At 39.4% G+C, this 21837-nt stretch overlaps 1 protein-coding gene across 1 annotated transcript in view; it reads right to left on the reverse strand.

Moving 5' to 3' along the window:
• Nucleotides 1-10182, reverse strand: part of LOC117501776 (sodium/hydrogen exchanger 3-like) — a 33337-nt gene extending 23155 nt beyond the window's left edge. The window contains exon 1 of the mRNA XM_034160732.1: nt 9879-10182. Coding sequence (XP_034016623.1) covers nt 9879-10182 — 304 coding nt within the window. The remainder of the gene's footprint in view (nt 1-9878) is intronic.
• Nucleotides 10183-21837: the final 11655 nt, after the last annotated feature.

Below are 21837 nucleotides of genomic sequence, written 5' to 3' on the forward strand. Positions count from 1 at the left end.
CTGTACACTGTCTACTAGTTGTTAGTGCAGGTTAAGAAGTCCAACAACAATTATGTTTGTGAAAAGGAGAATCATACATATTGCTCATCACAAGAAAAGGCAACGGAGCATGAATCCCTGTTGTCACATGAGGTAGTGGTGCAGCGTAGCTAAAATTTCCATAACAATTGTGGATTTTGTGATAAAAGCATAGAATTTGGCAAGGTTGGGTAGGATTACTTTGAAGGAATACATGTACATACATTTGGATTACTTGTAATCTGATTACTTTTGGATTACATTTCAAAGTAATCCTACCCAACCCTGGAATTTGGTACACACATAGCCAAAGGTATTCTAAATAAAACTGGATATTAGTGCAGCGGATAAGAGAATATTTAGAGGGGAATCCTGCAAATGGGGATAAAAGCATCAAATTCGGCAAAAATACTCCTCAGACAATCCTCTTTTGAAAAACCGATTGGCCACTTGAATTTTCAATCGGTGGTCAGGTAGGGGTCAATTGAAGAATTACACAGAGGTCAAAATTAAAAGATGCTCCAATCATATTGAAAAATATTCCACATTATTTGGCTGATCATAAAGATTTCAAAAAGGTATAGTTTCGACAATCTGTGACTGAATTCTATGGAGTTACGGGATTAAAAACAGCAAAAATGGTGACAAAGGTCAGTTTCATTTTGTACAGGGGTCAAAAGTTAAAGTTGCTCCAATTTTGAAAAAAAAAAGGAATAGTTTGGACCATGTATCATCCCACTTATCACATTACGGGGTAACATATGTCACATGTCGTAGAATCCAATAGACATAGACCTTGTTTGACCTTTACTTTGGAGACCAAGCATTCAACACTGTCAACACTATTCCATTTATTAATCCTATTAGCTCAACCAATAATTTGCATCACTTTATACCAAAATTGGAGCAACTTTAACTTTTGACCCCTGTGCAAAATGACACTGACCTTTGTCACCCTTCTTGCTGTTTTTATCCCGTAACTCCATAGAATTCAGTCACAGATTGTCCAAATTATACCTTTTTGGAATCTTTATGATCAAGCAAATAATGTAGACTATTTTTCAATATGATTGGAGCATCTTTTAATTTTGACCTCTGTGTAATTCTTCAATTGACCCCTACCTGACCACCGATTGAAAAGTCAAGTGGCCAATCGTTTTAGTTTTTTTTTTTCTTCAAAAGAGGACTGTCTAAGGAGTATTTCTGCAGAATTTGATGCTTTTAACACCATTTGCATGATTGTTTCACTTATCTGCTGCACTATATTGGGCCATCATGAATTTTCAATGTCACCCATAGCAGCCATTTTTCTAAATGAAAACTGATAAAAATATACCACATTATTTGTCTGATCATAAAAATTCCAAAAAAGGTATAGCTTAGACCATCTATGAGTGAATGTTATACATTTATAGGGTAAAAACAGCAAAAAGTTGCTCCAATTTTGGTAAAAAAAAAACAAAAAAAAAAAACAAACAAAAACCAATGCAAATTATTGGTTGATTTAATAGGGTTTTAAAAAGGAATCATTTGCACCATTTGTCATTCTTAGTTATCATGTCATGGGTTAACATATGTCACATCATAGAATCCAATGGATGTTGACCTTGTTTGACCTTTACTTTGGAGGTCAAGCATTCAACACAGTCAAAACTATTCCATTTGTTAATCCTTTTAGCCCAGCCAATAATTTGTTTCACTTTTTTTTTTTTTTTTTTTTTTTTTACCAAAATTGATGCAACTTTAACTTTTGACCCCTATACAAACTAAAATTGATCTTTGTCATCGTTTTTACATATTTATTGTTTTTTACCCCATAACTCCACAGCAGTCATACCTTTTTGGAATCTTTATGATCAGACAAATAATACAGTATACCTTTCAATATGACTGGGACATTTTTACATTTTAGCCCCTGTGCAATTCTTGATTGACCCCTGTAGCTCATTAGAGGTCAGCTCCAGGATGCCTCCACATCTAAAAATAAACATTACAACTTTCATATGTTTATTACAGAAATTCACAATTACTGTACTTTTGCCCATCTGCTGCACTAAGGGAAACAAAATCATGACCGGCGACGGCATAATGCAGTCTGTAACCTCATCACTAGAAGACACTAAATCCTGCACACTGTAGCTTTATAGTCAACAGCAGTAGAGTTTATTGTAATGATTTTGTTGTTCATAAATTTGCTGCTTAAACACATGCTTAACCAGCATAGCAGATAGATCAGTGGATAGGAGTTGAACTACCAATAGTCCACTGGGCCTATAGAGGATTTAATTCTTAATTTTCTGAAGTAATTATTTCACAAACCCTTGGAAGGGACCAGACCCACAGGTTGGGAACCAGTGCCATAAGTCTTCAAAATAAAAACATTTAGCTGCTCAGGCCTGAAGCCAAAACATGTCACGCTTGAAATCTTCAGTGGTGCCTTATTAATAAATGACCTCCTTCATCCTGCTGCTGAGGGGAAAAACTGAAACTATTATTATTATAATAACTATAAGTTATTATTCTGAAATTGTTACGGTTTAATATACGGGGGGGCACATTATGAGGCACCATGAGTTTATTTGGTTGGACTGATTCACAACAGAGAGGAGGTCCTGAACCTCGCTACTTGGTGCTCCCTAAATAACTTGGCACTTAACTCCTCAAAGACAAAGGAGTTGGTGCTAGATTTTAGGCGGAAGAGGGAGGACCCCCCCCCCACTTCTCATTCAGGGAGACAGCGTAGAGCAGGTCAGTGACTTCAAGTTCCTGGGAACATACATTTCTCAGGACCTTACATGGGGCACCAACACCAGTGCCCTTGTGAAAAAGGCACAGCAGCGTCTGTACTTTTTAAGGTCACTGAGGAAGATCAACCTGTCCCAGGAACTGCTGATGTCCTTCTATAGGTGTTCTGTAGAGCGCGTCCTCACCAACAACATCTTGGTGTGGTACAGGAGCTGCTCTCAGGCTGACAAGAAGGCTCTGGAGAGAGTCAGGAAGTCAGCACAGAACATCATAGGAGGGCAGCTGTCCTCTCTGTCAGACATCTATAACACCAGATGTCTGCGCAGGGCCAGAAGCACCAGCTTCGATGGTTCACACCCTGGGCACAGCTTGTTCTCACTGCTGCCCTCAGGAAAGTGGTACCGGTCCATCAAGGCCCGCACATCCAGACTCACCAACATGTTCTACCCAAGTGCAACACGGGTATTGAATGCACATTAGCCTACAGTCTGCATTATTCATTGCATTTATTTTTTATAAAGGTGAATGCAATGAATAGTACAGACTTCTATTTATACACACCTACTGGCTCCTTGTAAATACATGTATATATTCTTATTTGTCTTTTTATATTTACTTTTACATCTTGGCACTACGGGAGTTGTCTTTTAATTTTGTTGTACCTTGTGTATAATGACAATAAAAAGCATTCTATTCTATTCTATTTATTTGAAGTTGAGGTCACTGATTTTCTGGCTTAATAGTTATTTTAAAGAATTCTTATTCCATATTGACATTTTTCTTTGTTTGACGAGAGGAAATGTTTAATTTTGCCTGTTTGCAGATGACATGACAGAAATGAATTCCAGAAATCACTCACACCTCTTACCTATTGTCTTTAAATTAGACTGGCTGTTGCAAGAATGAAAGAAAAGCATTATAAATCTCTTCAAGAGGACCTAAATCTCATTCACAAGCAATCTGAAACTGCTATTTGCACATCAGTAAGGATAAAGTGACATTAATAATGTACACATATTAAATGATTTTGCTTCTTCCTGTTCACTCGGGGGTCACCATAGAAGATCTGATACAAATCTGGGTGTTGATTTGGCACACATTTTACATGAGATACCCTTCCTAATGCAACTTCACATTACATGGAGAATAGGCACAAGTGGTTTTGAACCAGGGACCTTCTGTCTTGGAAGTAGTGACCATTTGGCCACTGTTTTGAAATTTGCATTGCTCTCATATGAGGATATCAGCAAAATGTACAGCTATTTTCAAACCCACAAGCATATTTGCACAAATCTTGCCATTACTTTTTTTTTTAAATCTTTATTTAACCAGGTTGGTAGGGTGGTGGCCAAGTGGTTAATGCGCTTGGTTTCAGTTCGGAAGGTTCTGGGTTCAAATCCCACCCCTGCCACATTTTTCCATGTAATGTGGAGTTGTGTCAGGAAGGGCATCCGGCGTAAAACCTGTGCCAAATCAACATGCAGATCCACCTTGGATTTGCTGTGGCGACCCCGAGTGCAAACAAGGGAGCAGCCGAAGGGACTTACTTTACTATTTAACCAGGTTGGTCCCATTGAGATCGAGACCTCTTTTTCAAGGGAGACCTGGACAATTATAAAGTTTCCAGTTCACCTAACATGCATGTCTTTAAATGACGAAACCCATACAAATACAGGGAAAACATGCAAACTCCACACAGAAGCGCCACAGGTGGAAATCGAACCCATGACCTTCTTGCTGTGAGGTAACAGTGCTACCCACTAAGCTACTGTGCTGCCCAATGTTGTTGCAATAACATTATGACTCATATATATATAAATTTAATTTGTGCAAAAGAGCAGATTTGATGGTAACACTTCAGAGCTGACACCTAATCTTTCTGCAAATATTTGCCCATTTTCTGCAGCCTTTGCTCTTCCTAATGTGCACAACTTGAAGTGCAATCTTCAAATTACTGGGGAAGTGTGGCAGGTTGGACTCACTGCACTTTATTGCTGCTGAAGGTTGTATGATGGAACTGCTGTCCTTTGTCATCCTTTTATAAAAATGTAACAGGTTGTTATAAACCTCTACTTGCAAAGCATTTTTTTAAAGCACAGTTAAATGAACTTGAAGTATGTTGAGTCAATTAATTTACCAAATTCAGTTTAAAAATATGAAACTGAAGCAGGTTCTATGTGGCAAAGCAGAATAATGAAGTGGTGTAGAAAACACTGCAGGCAGGAGCAGATTCTAGTAATTTGAATATATCAAATCAAATCAATTTTATTTATATAGCGCCAAATCACAACAAACAGTTGCCCCAAGGCGCTTTATATTGTAAGGCAAAAGCCATACAATAATTACAGAAAAACCCAACGGTCAAAACGACCCCCTGTGAGCCAGCACTTGGCGACAGTGGGAAGGAAAAACTCCCTTTAACAGGAAGAAACCTCCAGCAGAACCAGGCTCAGGGAGGGGCAGTCTTCTGCTGGGACTGGATGGGGCTGAGGGAGAGAACCAGGAAAAAGACATGCTGTGGAAGAGAGCAGAGCATTGAATATAAGCATTGTAATTTAGGCTTCTTTTCTCATCTCGTCAAATTAAAAAATGTAAGTGCTAAAATTATAATCACCACTTCCAAAGAAAAAAACCTGAGCCAGTAGTTTCTGATTTTTGTTTGCTTCCTCACAGATCCATTTTATACATAATACACAACAACCACACTCCCATATTTATGCCAGCTGAGGTATCCACAAATAAAAATGCACATAAACAAACAGACCTGTGCATGCTCGTCCATTTACATTGTCCACAAAGACACAACCCAAACGCATCTGTTTGTGTACACATGAAATATGAATGAACATTTTGACCTTTATCTGCATAGGATGTGACAGAGGTTAACAAAGGTCAAGCTGTTGTTGGGCCCCAACAGCCTCACATCTTTGTCTAAATAAAATTACTAAAGTGTAAAATGCTAATATAACAGTCAGTCCGTGTAATCTCACTACATGTGAATTTAAAACCCCGGGGTTAAGGACTAAGACCGGATGGAGGCTTTTTAGTACAGCAGATAACTGTAAGAATCGTTCAAGTCTGGTTACAAGCATCAAGATTTGACTGTGTATACCTTTTGGTACATATTGTAGAAAAATAACATTAGCCATTTGAATTTTCAATAGGGGGCCAAGTAGGGGTCAATTGAAGAACTGCATAAGGGTAAAAAAAAAAGTTCCAATCATATTGAAAGCTATACTACTTTATGTGTCTGATCACAAAGATTCCAAAAAGGTATATTTGGACTATCTATAACTAAAGTTGATTTGATTTGAGATCTCTTGTAGTCACAGTATTTCTTCGTTCTTTCCTTTTGTTTTGCCCACGCATTACTGTTTGTCTGGAACATGTCACGTTATTCAGTTAGTTTTTCTGTCACTTACTTTTCTTGCTTTGCACTGCTTTGTTTTGCCCTCCCACACTCTCTTGCCTTTCTTCCCTCTTCTTTGTGTCACGAGGCCACACGTCTTTCCAGAACCTTCCACACACCTCCTTCACATCACCTTGATTAGTTTGCTCCTTATTTAAACCCTCATAGTTTCACAGCTCACTGCCTGATTGTTGACTCTGTTCACTTTCTCGCCTCTCGTGCTCATCCTGTTTGCGCTTCTGTATTTTTTGACCTTGCTTGTGTACTCTGACCTCTGCCTCACCATTACCCTGAACTCAGCCTGTTTTTTTTTTGTTTTTCCTATATTACTCCTCGACACCGCTTGTATGAACTTTGCCCGTTTATGGACTACGACCCAGCCTGCACCATATCTGATACCTCTGCCTGTATATCTGACTACCTGTGTACCGAATCTACTGCCTGGTTACACGATAAAGCCTTTTATTCATTAAAACCAACCATGCCTGAGAGTCTGCATTTGTCTCCTACCGATTCCTGTGTCAAGCTGCCACCAGTCATGACAGTAAAATGCGTTAATGTAGCCAGAACCAATTTTGCTGAGTGACCTAAATAGAAATTTGTTGGGTCAACATGATGAATTTGCATCATTGTTATTTAATTACCAATGGGTTAGGCCAATTAGATTTGTAAGGGGAAATGTAACAAAAAAACAAAACAAAACAGTATGTCCGTTTGGCTGCTCGCTTGTTTGCACTCAGGGTCACCACAGCAAATACAAGGTGGATCTGTATAAAATGTGCTGATCCAACACAGCAAAGTTAAGCTGACATCTAACTGTACTATTTCAAAAGTAGTTGTAACTACCCTAATAAATGAAGTAACTCATAATCATATCAAACAAGTTTGATTGACCCAAAGACATTACATCAGTGTTACATTTACCCTTACAAGGGCAGGGTTGGTGGCCAAGTGGTTAGTGCACTTGGTTCTGTACGGCAGGTTCTTGGTTCAAACCCCACCCCTGCCACATTTCTCCATGTAATGTGGAGTTGCGTCACGAAGGACATCTGGTGTAAAACCTATGCCAAATCAACATGCAGATCCACCTCAGATTTGCTGTGGTGACCCCGAGCACAAACAAGGAAGCAGCCAAAGGGAACTACTTTTTATTTTTGTTACATTTACCCTTACAAATCTAGTTGGCCTGAACCATGGTAAATGGACTGCATTTATATAGCGCTTTTCCATCTGCAACAGACACTCAAAGCGCTTTACACACTAATGCCTCACATTCACCCCAATGTGAGGGTGCTGCCATACAAGGTACACACCGGGAGCAACTAGGGGATTAAGGGCCCTTAGTGATTTTTCTGGTCAGGCTGGGATTTGAACTGAGGATCCTCTGGTCTCAAGCCCAACGCTTAACCACTAGACCATGACCTCCCCTCGTAACTGAGTAACAGTAACGCAAATTCATCATGTTGACCTAGCAAATTTACATTTGGGTCTACATTTACCTTTACTAATCCACATGGCCTGAAACATGGTAATTCAGTAACAGTAACACAAATTCATCATGTTGGCCCAACAAATTTAAACTTAGGTCACTCAGCAAAATTGTTTCTGGCTAAGTTAATGCATTTTACTTGGGTAGAAATGCCTTACATAATTTTACTATGTTCACTGAGCAAGGTTTTTTCTTTTATCTTTTTTTTAGTGCAGCTGTAAACGTGGTACCAGCCTTGATGGGCAAGTAACCTGCATCAGACAGGCGTCCCATCCGGGGGGGGGGGTGTCTGTATTCTGCTTCACACACCGGAATAAGTATATCAGCACCGACACCAATGCGTATCAGGACCGACAGGATTTACTACTTCTGTCCATCTCTGCTGTCACGTGCCTTGTTGCCATAATAACTCATCACCTCCATATTGGATGCATATGCTCTCTGCACCAAAATCCTTATCTTTTTTTTGGGCATATTAAGCCATTTTGACAGCAGTCAGAAAGATAGACAAGGAGAGACATGCAGCAAAGACTTGCCTTGGTCAGGATGCAAATCTGTAAGCCGCATTTGCCCCTCCACCACCGTGACCTTCTTTCTTTCTCATGTCTTTTTATTAAACATTTCAATGTAATATACAATACAGATTATGTAAAGAATTTTCAAAATAATAATAACAATTTTCTCTCCATGAACATAAATAAATAATAACAGGCAGCCAGCTGCAAAACAAAATATAACAAAAAGAAACCCAGAAAAAAATTTAAAATAAGATAAAATAAATAAAAATGTAATAAAAGGATGGGGGTAGAAGGGGGCTAGGGAGGACAGGGGAATCAGAGGCAGTAGTCATGGATCTCTCAAAGAAATCCAGACAAAAAATTTTTTCAGATCCATAAATTGTATATCTGATTTTTTTCTAAATCCATGATGGACATTATATCTTTTACCTATTGTACATGTGAAGAGAATGAAGAATCTTTCCACTTGAGTATAACAGCTTGTCTAGCTAACAGAAATGAACATTTCAAGACGTTAAACTTGGAATTTAAGCCACTCCAAAAATAGTACAGAATGGATCTGGTCACCGTGACCTTCTTAAACTGAGGTCACATCAAAGTCCTGTCACATCAGTGCTTCCAGATATCATTTCCATACTGGATACATTGACTAAAATTTCGCACATGAGCACTCTGTGAGCCTTGTGACGTAGTTAAAAGTAGGTCACAGTCACAACCTTGTCGCAGCCGTAACTCGTACCCACACACTACATTTAATAACATTTTACACTGGTGGTGGGGGGGGCACAAAAGTATATCACTTGTGCTACACCATCTAATGTCTTATAAAAATCCTGAATAAAAAACATTTGATAGGAAAAAACAGCTTGTAGTAGAGTTGAAACAATTATTTGATCAATTAATTATTATTTAAGATAGTTATTCAAGGATAAACATCAAATTCTGTGTTATTCCAGTTTTTCAAATATGAGGATTTCCTCCTTTTCTCTTTTGTTTGAGCTTGGATGGTTTTGACTGGAGTGGCTTAAATTACTTTTAAACCTCTGTTTTTGCTAAAGTGGTTCAAAGAAGGGATCATATTTTCAGTGGCTTCAAAGTGCTGTTGAACAACAATAAAAATGTCATAAACCAAAAGTTTAAAGTGGACCTAAACCTGTTTTAATCTGTTCAACAGCAATCTGAAATACAATTCTTTTCTGTCATTTATAAAGAACATTTATTTTAACTTCTTTGATAAAAAAAAAAAAATGTTTGCATTGTGTGTATATTTGGGTTCCAGTGTCCCTCTATTTTATGATATTGATTTTTAATATTTAAATGTTTTTTTAATCTGTGGTGTTTCAGTGTAAATTTAGCATTATAAAGCATTTGGAAATGTATTTATCTTGGATGTCTATAAATGAAGTTATTATTATTATTATAAAAAGGCTGTTTTACATTTTTTAAAGATGCTTTAAAGAGATTTTAAACTGATTTTAGCAGGATTAAGCAGTTCTGAATAGTCAGTTGGTTGGATCTAAATTTGATCACGTTCCGCCATCTTCTTGAGTTTTGGGATATTGTGATACCTTTGTTTTATCTTTCACAAAACCCAACAATGAACCAAGTGATTCTAAAATTCATCATCAGATTGCTCAGTATTGAAAGTAACTGGGAGAGTGTGAACTGACTGGGTCAGTCCAATCCTCTCTGGACTCACTGAGCTTGCAGAGCCAGCTGACCAGGATCCACAGGGCCACCAGGTATGGGGTGCTGACATGTTGCCACTTCCAGCTCACAATGGGGAGGGTGGTGATGGCTCCCCCTCCATGACCCGACTCACCCTGACTGTCTGTGCCATTTCCCTGGATTGAATCATTACGAGAGGAGGTGTCTGAGGTGGTCCCATGACCACTGCTTGTTTCGTCACCTTGTCCAATGCTGGTCTTGGTGGCCAGGCTCGGGCTTCTGGACACCCATAGCAAAAACAAGAAAAAAAGTGCAAATCGCCACTTGTTTGCCATTTTTGGTTGAATGTCTTCACAAAGTCTCAAGTCAATCTCAAACTAAATTTGAATTTGTCATTTCTTGACTCCTCGGGTCCCAGGCTTCTCTCACTTTGCACTTACAGACTTCCACATCTTCAGATGCTCTGACCGTGTTGGTTCCACTCTGCCGCCCTCTTTGCCAAGGATACACCTTTTCACAGCAGGTGAAGCTCAGCCCATGCTGATGCTTGTCTGGCCCCTCCCACTTGTACCCAGACCAGCTTGTTTGGCCACTTTACTCAATGGGACATTTGGTTCTCCATCATTTCTTTAGTGGCTGTGAATTCAACTGTTTATATGGTATACAAATTCAAAATACCCTTATTTCAGATGCACAGCTTCCACAAACTAATCTCATTTTAATAAATTATAAAGTGAACACTTCCTTGAAACTCCACTTTTGTAAAATCTACATCTGGCTAACTTCACCAAACAATTTAAAAGGGCAGGAGTTATGGTGCATCCAGAAAGTATTCACAGTGCTTCTTTTTTCCCACATTTTGTTCTGCTACAGCCTTATTACAAAATAGAGTCTATTCATTTTTCCATCAAAGTTCTACTCACAACACCCCATAATGACAACATAAAAAAGTTTTATTTTTGCAAATTTATTATTAAAAAAAAAACGAAGGAATCACTCATACATAAGTATTCACACCCTTTGCTCAATACTTTGTAGATGCACTTTTGGCAGCAGTTACAGCCTCAGGTCTTCTCGAATATGATCCCACAAGCTTCTTGCACCTATCTTTGGGCAGGTTTGCCCATTCCTCTTTGTAGCACCTCTCAAGCTCCATCAGGCTGGATGGGGAGCATCGGTGCACAGCCATTTTCAGATCTCTCCAGAGATGTTCAATCGAACTCAGGTCTGGACTCTGGCTGGGCCACTCAAGGACATTCACAGAGCTGTCCTGAAGCCACTCCTTTGATATCTTGGCTGTGTGTTTAGGGTCATTGTCCTGCTGACCGTTGTCCCAGTCTGAGGTCAATAGCACTCTGGAGCAGGTTTTTATCCAGGATGCCTCTGCACTTTGCTGCATTCATCTTTCCCGCAGTCCTGACTAGTCTCCCAGTTCCTGCCACTGAAAAACATCCCCACAGCATGATGCTGCCACCACCATGTGCCACTGTAAGGATGGTATTGGCTAGGTGATGAGTGGTATCTGGTTTCTTCCAAGCATTCACACAAAGGAGTTCAATCTTTTTGTCATCAAACCAGAAAATTTTGTTTCTCATGGTCTGAGAGTCCTTCAGATGCCTTTTGGCAAACTCCAGGTGGGCTGCCATGTGCCTTTTAGTAAGGAGCGGCTTCTTTCTGGCCACTCTACCTTACAAGCCTGATTGGTGGATTGCTGCAGAGATGGTTATGTTTCTGTAAGGTTCTCGCTCCACAGAGGAATGCTAGAGCTCTGAAAGAGTGGCCATCAGGTTCTGGGTCACTTCCCTGACTAAGGCCCTTCTCCCCTGATCACCCAGTTTAGATGGGTAGCCAGCTCTATTTGCTGTTTTGCAGTTGTGAATCTCACACCATCTCGCGATCCATAAACAAACCTGTGAAGTATGGACAACAAGACAGCATCAGGGCACAGCAGAAGTCACGAGTGCTACACCTCCTCTACATAACCCTCTCAACTTGGGAGAATGTGTCATCATAATTCCCCATGAACTCGCTGGATCAGCAGCATCCACATTGTTGCTAACCATTGTGCCATGCTGTGCTGTGCTGGCTCCACTGTGCATTCTGGGAAGCCAAGGGGATTGTGGGAAATGTGAAAATACTGACTTCGTGCTTGGTTTGTGCTCTGACATGCACTGTCAACTGTGAAACCTTATATGTAGACAGGTGTGTGCCTTTCCAAATCAACTGAATTTACCCCAGGTGGACTCCAATTAAGCTGTTGAAATATCTCAGGATGATCAGATGACCTGAGCTCAATTATGAAGTTCACAGCAAAGACTGAATACTTATGTACATGTGTTTTTTGTTTTGTTTTTTTATAAATTGGCAAAAATCTCATACGTAAAACGTTTTCACATTGTCATTATGGGGTATTCTGTGTAGAATTTTGAGGGGAAAAATAATTTTATCCATTTTGGAATAAGACTGTAACATAAGAAAATGTGGAAAACAGTGCAGCAATATGAATAGTTTGTGGATGCACCATATATGACTGTCCCTGTCTAGTCACCTAAACGATATGTCAGCAGAGTGCATTTGAGGAGCACACATTGAGTTTTGGCACATTGTGGCACCAAACCAGTCTCCATCCTTCCTGTGGTTATGACCTGAGTGAATGTTTTAATACTGACAGGATTGTTATTGTTGTGGGATCGTCTTGCACTGAGGCAATCAATGGTCCACTAAGTCAATGGATGTTTCCCAATAACAGTTTAGTGGACTCTTGCCTTGGTTATGCAAGAGGATTAAATTTTAGTATATCGGTTGAAAAAAACTTCCTTTAATTTATTTCTATAACAATTTGAGATAGGCTTTCATACTATGGCTAACATTATGGGATATGATTATGCACCCCTTATCAATCAATCAATCAATCAATCAATCAATTTTTTATATAGCGCCAAATCACAACAAACAGTTGCCCCAAGGCGCTTTATATTGTAAGGCAAGGCCATATAATAATTATGTAAAACCCCAACGGTCAAAACAACCCCCTGTGAGCAAGCACTTGGCTACAGTGGGAAGGAAAAACTCCCTTTTAACAGGAAGAAACCTCCAGCAGAACCAGGCTCAGGGAGGGGCAGTCTTCTGCTGGGACTGGTTGGGGCTGAGGGAGAGAACCAGGAAAAAGACATGCTGTGGAGGGGAGCAGAGATCAATCACTAATGATTAAATGCAGAGTGGTGCATATAGAGCAAAAAGAGAAAGAAACAATGCATCATGGGAACCCCCCAGCAGTCTACGTCTATAGCAGCATAACTAAGGGATGGTTCAGGGTCACCTGATTCAGCCCTAACTATAAGCTTTAGCAAAAAGGAAAGTTTTAAGCCTAATCTTAAAAGTAGAGAGGGTGTCTGTCTCCCTGATCTGAATTGGGAGCTGGTTCCACAGGAGAGGAGCCTGAAAGCTGAAGGCTCTGCCTCCCATTCTACTCTTACAAACCCTAGGAACTACAAGTAAGCCTGCAGTCTGAGAGCGAAGCGCTCTATTGGGGTGATATGGTACTACGAGGTCCCTAAGATAAGATGGGACCTGATTATTCAAAACCTTATAAGTAAGAAGAAGAATTTTAAATTCTATTCTAGAATTAACAGGAAGCCAATGAAGAGAGGCCAATATGGGTGAGATATGCTCTCTCCTTCTAGTCCCCGTCAGTACTCTAGCTGCAGCATTTTGAATTAACTGAAGGCTTTTTAGGGAACTTTTAGGACAACCTGATAATAATGAATTACAATAGTCCAGCCTAGAGGAAATAAATGCATGAATTAGTTTTTCAGCATCACTCTGAGACAAGACCTTTCTGATTTTAGAGATATTGCGTAAATGCAAAAAAGCAGTCCTACATATTTGTTTAATATGCACTTTGAATGACATATCCTGATCAAAAATCAATCAATCAATCAACTTTTTTTTATATAGCGCCAAATCACAATAAACAGTTGCCCCAAGGCGCTTTATATTGTAAGGCAAGGCCGTACAATAATTATGTAAAACCCCAACGGTCAAAACGACCCCCTGTGAGCAAGCACTTGGCTACAGTGGGAAGGAAAAACTCCCTTTTAACAGGAAGAAACCTCCAGCAGAACCAGGCTCAGGGAGGGGCAGTCTTCTGCTGGGACTGGTTGGGGCTGAGGGAGAGAACCAGGAAAAAGACATGCTGTGGAGGGGAGCAGAGATCGATCACTAATGATTAAATGCAGAGTGGTGCATACAGAGCAAAAAGAGAAAGAAACAGTGCATCATGGGAACCCCCCAGCAGTCTACGTCTATAGCAGCATAACTAAGGGATGGTTTAGGGTCACCTGATCCAGCCCTAACTATAAGCTTTAGCAAAAAGGAAAGTTTTAAGCCTAATCTTAAAAGTAGAGAGGGTGTCTGTCTCCCTGATCTGAATTGGGAGCTGGTTCCACAGGAGAGGAGCCTGAAAGCTGAAGGCTCTGCCTCCCATTCTACTCTTACAAACCCTAGGAACTACAAGTAAGCCTGCAGTCTGAGAGCAAAGCGCTCTATTGGGGTGATATGGTACTACGAGGTCCCTAAGATAAGATGGGACCTGAGTATTCAAAACCTTATAAGTAAGAAGAAGAATTTTAAATTCTATTCTAGAATTAACAGGAAGCCAATGAAGAGAGGCCAATATGGGTGAGATATGCTCTCTCCTTCTAGTCCCCAAAAATGACTCCAAGATTTCTCACAGTATTACTAGAGGTCAGGGTAATGCCATCCAGAGTAAGGATCTGGTTAGACACCATGTTTCTAAGATTTGTGGGGCCAAGTACAATAACTTCAGTTTTATCTGAGTTTAAAAGCAGGAAATTAGAGGTCATCCATGTCTTTATGTCTGTAAGACAATCCTGCAGTTTAGCTAATTTAGCTAATTTATGTTTTGATCATGTCTGGGAGCATGTGCTGGTGACATATGTTGGCACATCCACCACCCTACAGAACTGCCTTTTGTCCAGGAAGGTAACCGCCAAGGTAGACAAGTGGTCCATCGAAACTTCTCAACAGTAGTCATGTATGTGTTACAGCAAGGTGATACTTGGGTGTCTCCTTGGCCTTTCCCAGTGGCTGGGGTCCTCAAGACTGTATGTGTGTGGTGGACCATACCAAGAGAAACATGCCATCTGGCCAGAATGTCATCGCTGGCATTCCCTCACAATGCATGTGATATTCCTCATCTAAGTCTCCCTATAACTCTTTGTTTGACACAGTCATGCCAGCTGTACGTAAAGATTGTACAAAGAGCTCTGTCATCCTTCAATTTTCAAAACCCACGTATTTCTGTTAAAGGTCACGGGAGTCTGGAGCCTATCTCAGTGGTACAATCACACAGTAGGACAGAACCACCTGGACCCGAAGTGTTGTAATAGTGCAAAACAATAATGGAAAGCACAAATATGTTCACTTTATAATTCTTAAATGTACAGTAGTGTTCAGAATAATAGTAGTGCTATGTGACTAAAAAGATTAATCCAGGTTTTGAGTATATTTCTTATTGTTACATGGGAAACAAGGTACCAGTAGATTCTCACTAATCCAACAAGACCAAGCATTCATGATATGCACACTCTTAAGGCTATGAAATTGGGCTATTAGTTAAAAAAAAGTAGAAAAGGGGGTGTTCACAATAATAGTAGCATCTGCTGTTGACGCTACAAACTCAAAACTATTATGTTCAAACTTTTTTAGCAATCCTGTGAATCACTAAACTAGTATTTAGTTGTATAACCACAGTTTTTCATGATTTCTTCACATCTGCAAGCCATTAATTTTGTTGGTTTGGAACCAAGATTTTGCTTGTTTACTAGTGTGCTTGGGGTCATTGTCTTGTTGAAACACCCATTTCAAGGGCACGTCCTCTTCAGCATAAGGCAACATGACCTCTTCAAGTATTTTGACATATCCAAACTGATCCATGATACCTGGTATGAGATATATAGGCCCAACACCATTGTAGGAGAAACATGCCCATATCATGATGCTTGCACTACCATGCTTCACTGTCTTCACTGTGAACTGTGGCTTGAATTCAGAGTTTGGGGGTCGTCTCACAAACTGTCTGCGGCCCTTGGACCCAAAAAGAACAATTTTACTCTCATCAGTCCAAGGAATATTCCTCCATTTCTCTTTAGGCCAGTTGATGTGTTCTTTGGCAAATTGTAACATCTTCTGCACGTCTTTTATTTAACAGAGGGACTTTGCGGGGGATTCTTGCAAATAAATTAGCTTCACACAGGCGTCTAACTGTCACAGCACTTACAGGTAACTCCAGACTTTGATCATCCTGGAGCTGATCAATGGGTGAGCCTTTGCCATTCTGGTTATTCTTCTATCCATTTTGATGGTTGTTTTCCATTTTCTTCCATGCATCTCTTTTTTTTTTTTTGTCCATTTTAAATACATTGGAGATCATTGTAGATGAACAGCCTATACTTTTTTGCACCTGCGTATAAGTTTTCCCCTCTCCAATCAACTTTGTAATCAAACTACGCTGTTCTTCTGAACAATGTCTTGAACGTCCCATTTTCCTCAGGCTTTCAAAGAGAAAAGCATGTTCAACAGGTGCTGGCTTCATCCTTAAATAGGGGACACCTGATTCACACCTGTTTGTTCCACAAAATTGACAAACTCACTGACTGAATGCCACACTACTATTATTGTGAACATCCCCTTTTCTACTTTTTTTTTTTTTTTTTACTAATAGCCCAATTTCATAGCCTTAAGAGTGTGCATATCATGAATGCTTGGTCTTGTTGGATTTGTGAGAATCTACTGAATCTACTGGTACCTTGTTTCCCATGTAACAATAAGAAATATACTCAAAACCTGGATTAAACGTTTTAGTCACATAGCACTACTATTATTCTGAACACTACTGTATAATCTGAAAAGTACTCATGATAGCTTACTACAAACTGTCTCCAAGCTAGTTTAGCAAGTTGGCATTTAGCTGGCTCAGCAAAAGCTCATTTATGAGCAAATAAGGTGCTACCAACCTACTACCCAGTTTGTAAGTTTATTAAATTCTTTACATAGTTGTGTATTTATCCCAATCTTACAGCCCCTGTTTCAATAAAATTTGTGAATAATTTTATGTTAATCCATAATGCAAAACACAATTATTCGAATATTAAAGCAGTGAATGAATATTGCAGAAAATATGAATTTAAAGTAAACATAATAGTTTTGTTGTTCATCAAATTATTTAAATATATTGCACTTATTTCTCAGATTTGTCTACACTCAAAAAAGTAAGTGAGGTTGGTTGTACACTTTATATCAACTTTTTTTTTCAATGTACTTAAAACACACACATCTTCAACCGCTTGTCTCAGATCAGGTCGTGGGAGGCTGGAGCCTATCCCAACAGTCACTGGACGTGAGGCAGGGTACCCTGATGCAGGGCCAGATATAGACAAACAAACACATTCACACCTGCAAGCACACCTATGGACAATTTAAAGTTTCCAATCCACCTAACCTGCATGTCCTTTGGATGTTGGAGGAAGCCCCAGCACGTGGAGAGAACCCACACAAACACGGGGAGAACATGCAAACTCCACACAGAAACGCCATAGGTGGGATTTGATCCCATGACCTTCTTGCTGTGAGGCAACAGTGCTAACCACTAAACCACCATGCTGCCTACTTAAAACACATCATTTCTTACATTATTTTTCTAATCTACAAATTTCATTAGTTTAGATTAATTTAATATTTTTCTTTTCAACAAACCTAATGCAATTTTGTTAAAACTGTTGTCCAAATAAATGTAATTAAGGTCAATGTTTTGTGAATGTATAGAAGTCTTTTATGCATTGGTGAGTTAGCACAATGACCATACAAGCATGCTCATTAGTTTTATCATCTAAAACAAAATAATCAACTGAATATGATCATGTGAGCCATTTGGGATGACATTACACATGTTTTTATGAAAATTTTTACTTGTGAAAATGCAAATATTAAAGTCATTTCCCAGGGTTGTGACTCTGCATTGCAATCTTTGAAGTTACTTCCTTGTTCCACTCTGGCATGTCATGTTGAGACTGCTTGTACAATACAGAGGATTGTTGGACAAATAGTTTATTGATTTGAAGACATTTTGTGCAAGAAAAATCCAAGAACTGAATGTGCCTCAGAATGCTTCCTGGAATCGATTTCTTCGATTTTAGTATTAGCAGGTTTTCTTTTGTAGATTTCCACAGATTTCTTTTTTTTTTTTTTTTTTTTGTCTTATGACATCACTAAGTGGGATAAAAGTCAGAATTGTGCACTGATGGGGGCATGCAGAAAGTATCTGATGTTACCAGGAAGGCAGTTTGATCTGTTTGTCTCACTCACTGGACATCCACTCACTGTGTTGAACCTTCATTGCCACTATTTCTGTGTGTTTAGGTGGCACAGGCCTGAAATGAACCTTAGTTTGTACATGCTCTTCCTTTTCCATGAACTCTTAATCAATTTTTGCCTCCTTCCTTGGCTGTATCAGCCCTATCAGCTTCTCTTCTCATTTGACAGATACCCCCTTATCAGAGTCTATATTTGGAATGCTGAGGACTTTTGCAATCAGGCAATTTACAAAAAGTAATACATAAAACTGCCTCAAAGACAAATATGCACAAGGACATTATTTTTTCATATCAGTTTCCTTGTTTTAATGTTCAAGGAGTGGCAAATATGCTGTAGAGAGGAATGAATATGTTTATGCCTAAGGGGTTAAAGGGGTAATTTTGTGAGTGAGAGATTTCGTTTACATTTTTTTTCTAAAATAGATAGATAGATAGATAGATAGATAGATAGATAGATAGATAGATAGATAGATAGATAGATAGATAGATAGATAGATAGATAGATAGATAGATAGATAGATAGATAGATAGATAGATAGATAGATAGATAGATAGATAAAATCGGGAGGGGAACCTATGGATCATCGCCCCCTGGTGTGGACATGATGGTACTGCAAATATATACGCAAAACTTTTTTAATTTTCAATTTTTTTCAAGGTTGAACATTGCCCCAAAATATTTATGATTAATTTAAATATATAATAAGTAATATAAGAAAGCCAAGATTTCAATTCATCATTTATCTGACTCAGTTTAAAATGTCTTTACCCTCACATGGAAACTGGAGGGGGCTTGGGAATATGGCCAACCAGTCTACATATGTTTTGTGGACTTGGATCTCTTGAGGTGTCCTTTGCCCCCCAGTTATCTTCCTAGGCATGTATTCCAGGCACATCCAACTGGGAAGACACCCCAGGTACACATTGGAGGGATTATATGTCCCATCTAGCTTGGATATACCTCAGAATCCCAGAGAAAAATTTAGAGGACTTGTCCAAGGATATGGGAGTATGAAAGGGTAAAGCTAGGCTTCCTTTATAGAAATAAATCATGTTTCCCCTTAAGTACCTGGAAGCTCCTGATAACTGCTACCTTCCTGCCCTTACTGGACTATGTGGTATACAGGTGCATTTCAACCAGTTGTCTACAGTCCCTGACCCCACTGTATCACTGTGCATTGAGATTCATCACTGGTTGTCACCGCCTCACACACCACTGTGAGTTGCATGCCAAAGCTGGCATCCCTCTTTGATCGTAAAGCGATATACATTGGATGATGCTTCAGAGATTGGAAAGCTATTAGGCTCTGCGTTTGAACGACATGTTATGTTTCCGTGTACCTCGTGTCCACACTGAAACACAAAAGAAAGTTTTCAGTTTTTCTGCTCCCTCTGATTGGAATGTCCTCCAATCTGAACTGAAACTGTCTGGGTTAATGTCTTTGAATGCCTCCACTCTGTTTTAAGAGATTGTGAATGGAATTCTTTTGCACAATGCCTGTGTCTTTAAATTCTAGAGTTTTGTTTTTTTACCCACACATTGTTACAACTCACAATGACCAAAATTATTGTATGTTATTTGTTATTAACATTCTCTTGATGATGTTAACTTGTCAATTATGACGTGTGCTGCTGCCGTTATTGGCCAGGTCACCCTTCTAATAAGAGGTCTTGATCTCAATGGGATTTTATCTGGTTAAATAAAGGTTATTATTATTAATCTGATGCTGCCACAACCTGGACCTGGATAAGCAGCCACAAATGAATGAAGTTTAAAATAATATAGGTGTTTGGAAATAATTATTCCACGTCACCCAAAATTGTGACATAAACCTATCTATAAAATTGTTCACAGACTGGCACCTCCCTACCTAGCTGACCTAACTAAACCTTACGTACCGGCCCGGACTTTGCGTTCTCAGGATGCAGGACTACTTTGTGTTCCTAGGGTGAATAAGAAGTCTGCGGGTCATAGAGCTTTCTCTTATTGTGCCCCTGTTCTGTGGAATGGTCTGCCTGCGTCAATAAAACAGTCAGATTCTGTGGAGACTTTCAAGTCCAGACTTAAGACGCACTTATTTTCCCTTGTGTATTGCTAGCATACTGGCATAGTATAGTTCTATGGTTTTTACTCTTTTAATTCATTTTATTAGGAAACGGAGTATGCCGTGGCCTCAACTTTACCTAGATTCTGGGTCTTTTAGTGAAGCTTAGGGCTAGTGGCCGGCGATCACCTTAGTATTACCTGTTTTTCTTGTTGTTTAATGCTGACAAATTATACTATATTTCTTGTCTTTCTGATGCCTGATTCAGTTTTTTTTTTTCTCTCTCTGTTTAAGGTGCAGCTCCATCCAGAGATGGGTGTGGTATTTGTGCTGGAGACCCTCCTGTCCACCAACAGAATTTCTTGTATATTCGTTTTGTGAATTGTTCTGTAATTTATGTCTGTAGCATGGCCCAAGCAGAGGGTCACCCCTTTGAGTCTGGTCTGCTTGAGGTTTCTTCCTCAGAGGTTTTCCTTACCACTGTTGCTCTTGGGGTTAGTAAGGTTAGACCTTACTTGTGTGAAGCGCCTTGAGGTAACTCTGTTGTGATTTGGCGCTATATAAATGAAAATATATTGAAATTGAAAAAGTAGATCTGAGTGGATCCGGGAACCTTTTCACATTTCAAAATGGGCCACAGAGTTCTTAAGCTTAGGAATGACTGGTCCATAGGGTATTTTCAGCTACAATCTTTAATATCTGCTTTTGAGACTCTGGAGACCTACAAGCTTTTTGAAAAAGTGTATAAAAAAAAAACCTTTAATGCAAAAATGGTCAAACTTGCAGTGTCTCTTTTTAAGTTTCTGGAAGTACGTAAATGTCATCTTCATTCTGTTGACTATTAAATTGAAAGTAAAATATTTCTCTCCATTGTTGGAGCTGTGCTATCGTGTACATGCTGTGGTCTCCTGCAGGACATCAGCCTGTTTGCTCAGCAGCACTGTTGACACTTGAGCAAACAGGCTGCAAAGGTTGTTAACTTGCTTTAAGATTCCTTCATATGTCAAAGGTCAGTGAGAATCGGTGAGACGCTGGCTGTGGACATGACCCTTCCTTTAACAGCAAACTGACAGAACCGGCTCAGACTCAAACTGCTGTCAGATATTCGGCATAAATAAAAGTGTATCTGCTGGATTGTTTTTCTTTCTGGCAACAACACGACACTGTGCGGCGTTTTATTGCCGAGTCACTGTCTCCTCTTTAACAGGAAACCAAAATGAAAATTTCCTCAGTCCTGTGATTTATCAGTTTTCTGATCCGATATTAAGATTAGTGCTGATCCCAAAAGAACACTTTGATTTCAGGAATTTCTAAATAAGTGATTTATAAGTTTAAATAGTAAGATGATGTTAAACAGTGACTCGTGCTTTCTTTGCAGACATTCCACAGCCTTTTTGAGTGTTTGCTCACATAACTCAAAAACTGCTACTGTGTGTTCGACTTTCACAAGAAAAAAGTAAAGTTTGCACACAATCCGCCATTTTTTAAAAAGTCACTGAGTACAAATTCTCTACAGATCCTGAATAAGAGCAGTGTCACCTGCATCCGACGG

This window comes from Thalassophryne amazonica, chromosome 20 (assembly GCF_902500255.1).
Source record: "Thalassophryne amazonica chromosome 20, fThaAma1.1, whole genome shotgun sequence".
In the NCBI taxonomy this organism is placed as follows: Eukaryota; Metazoa; Chordata; class Actinopteri; order Batrachoidiformes; family Batrachoididae; genus Thalassophryne; species Thalassophryne amazonica.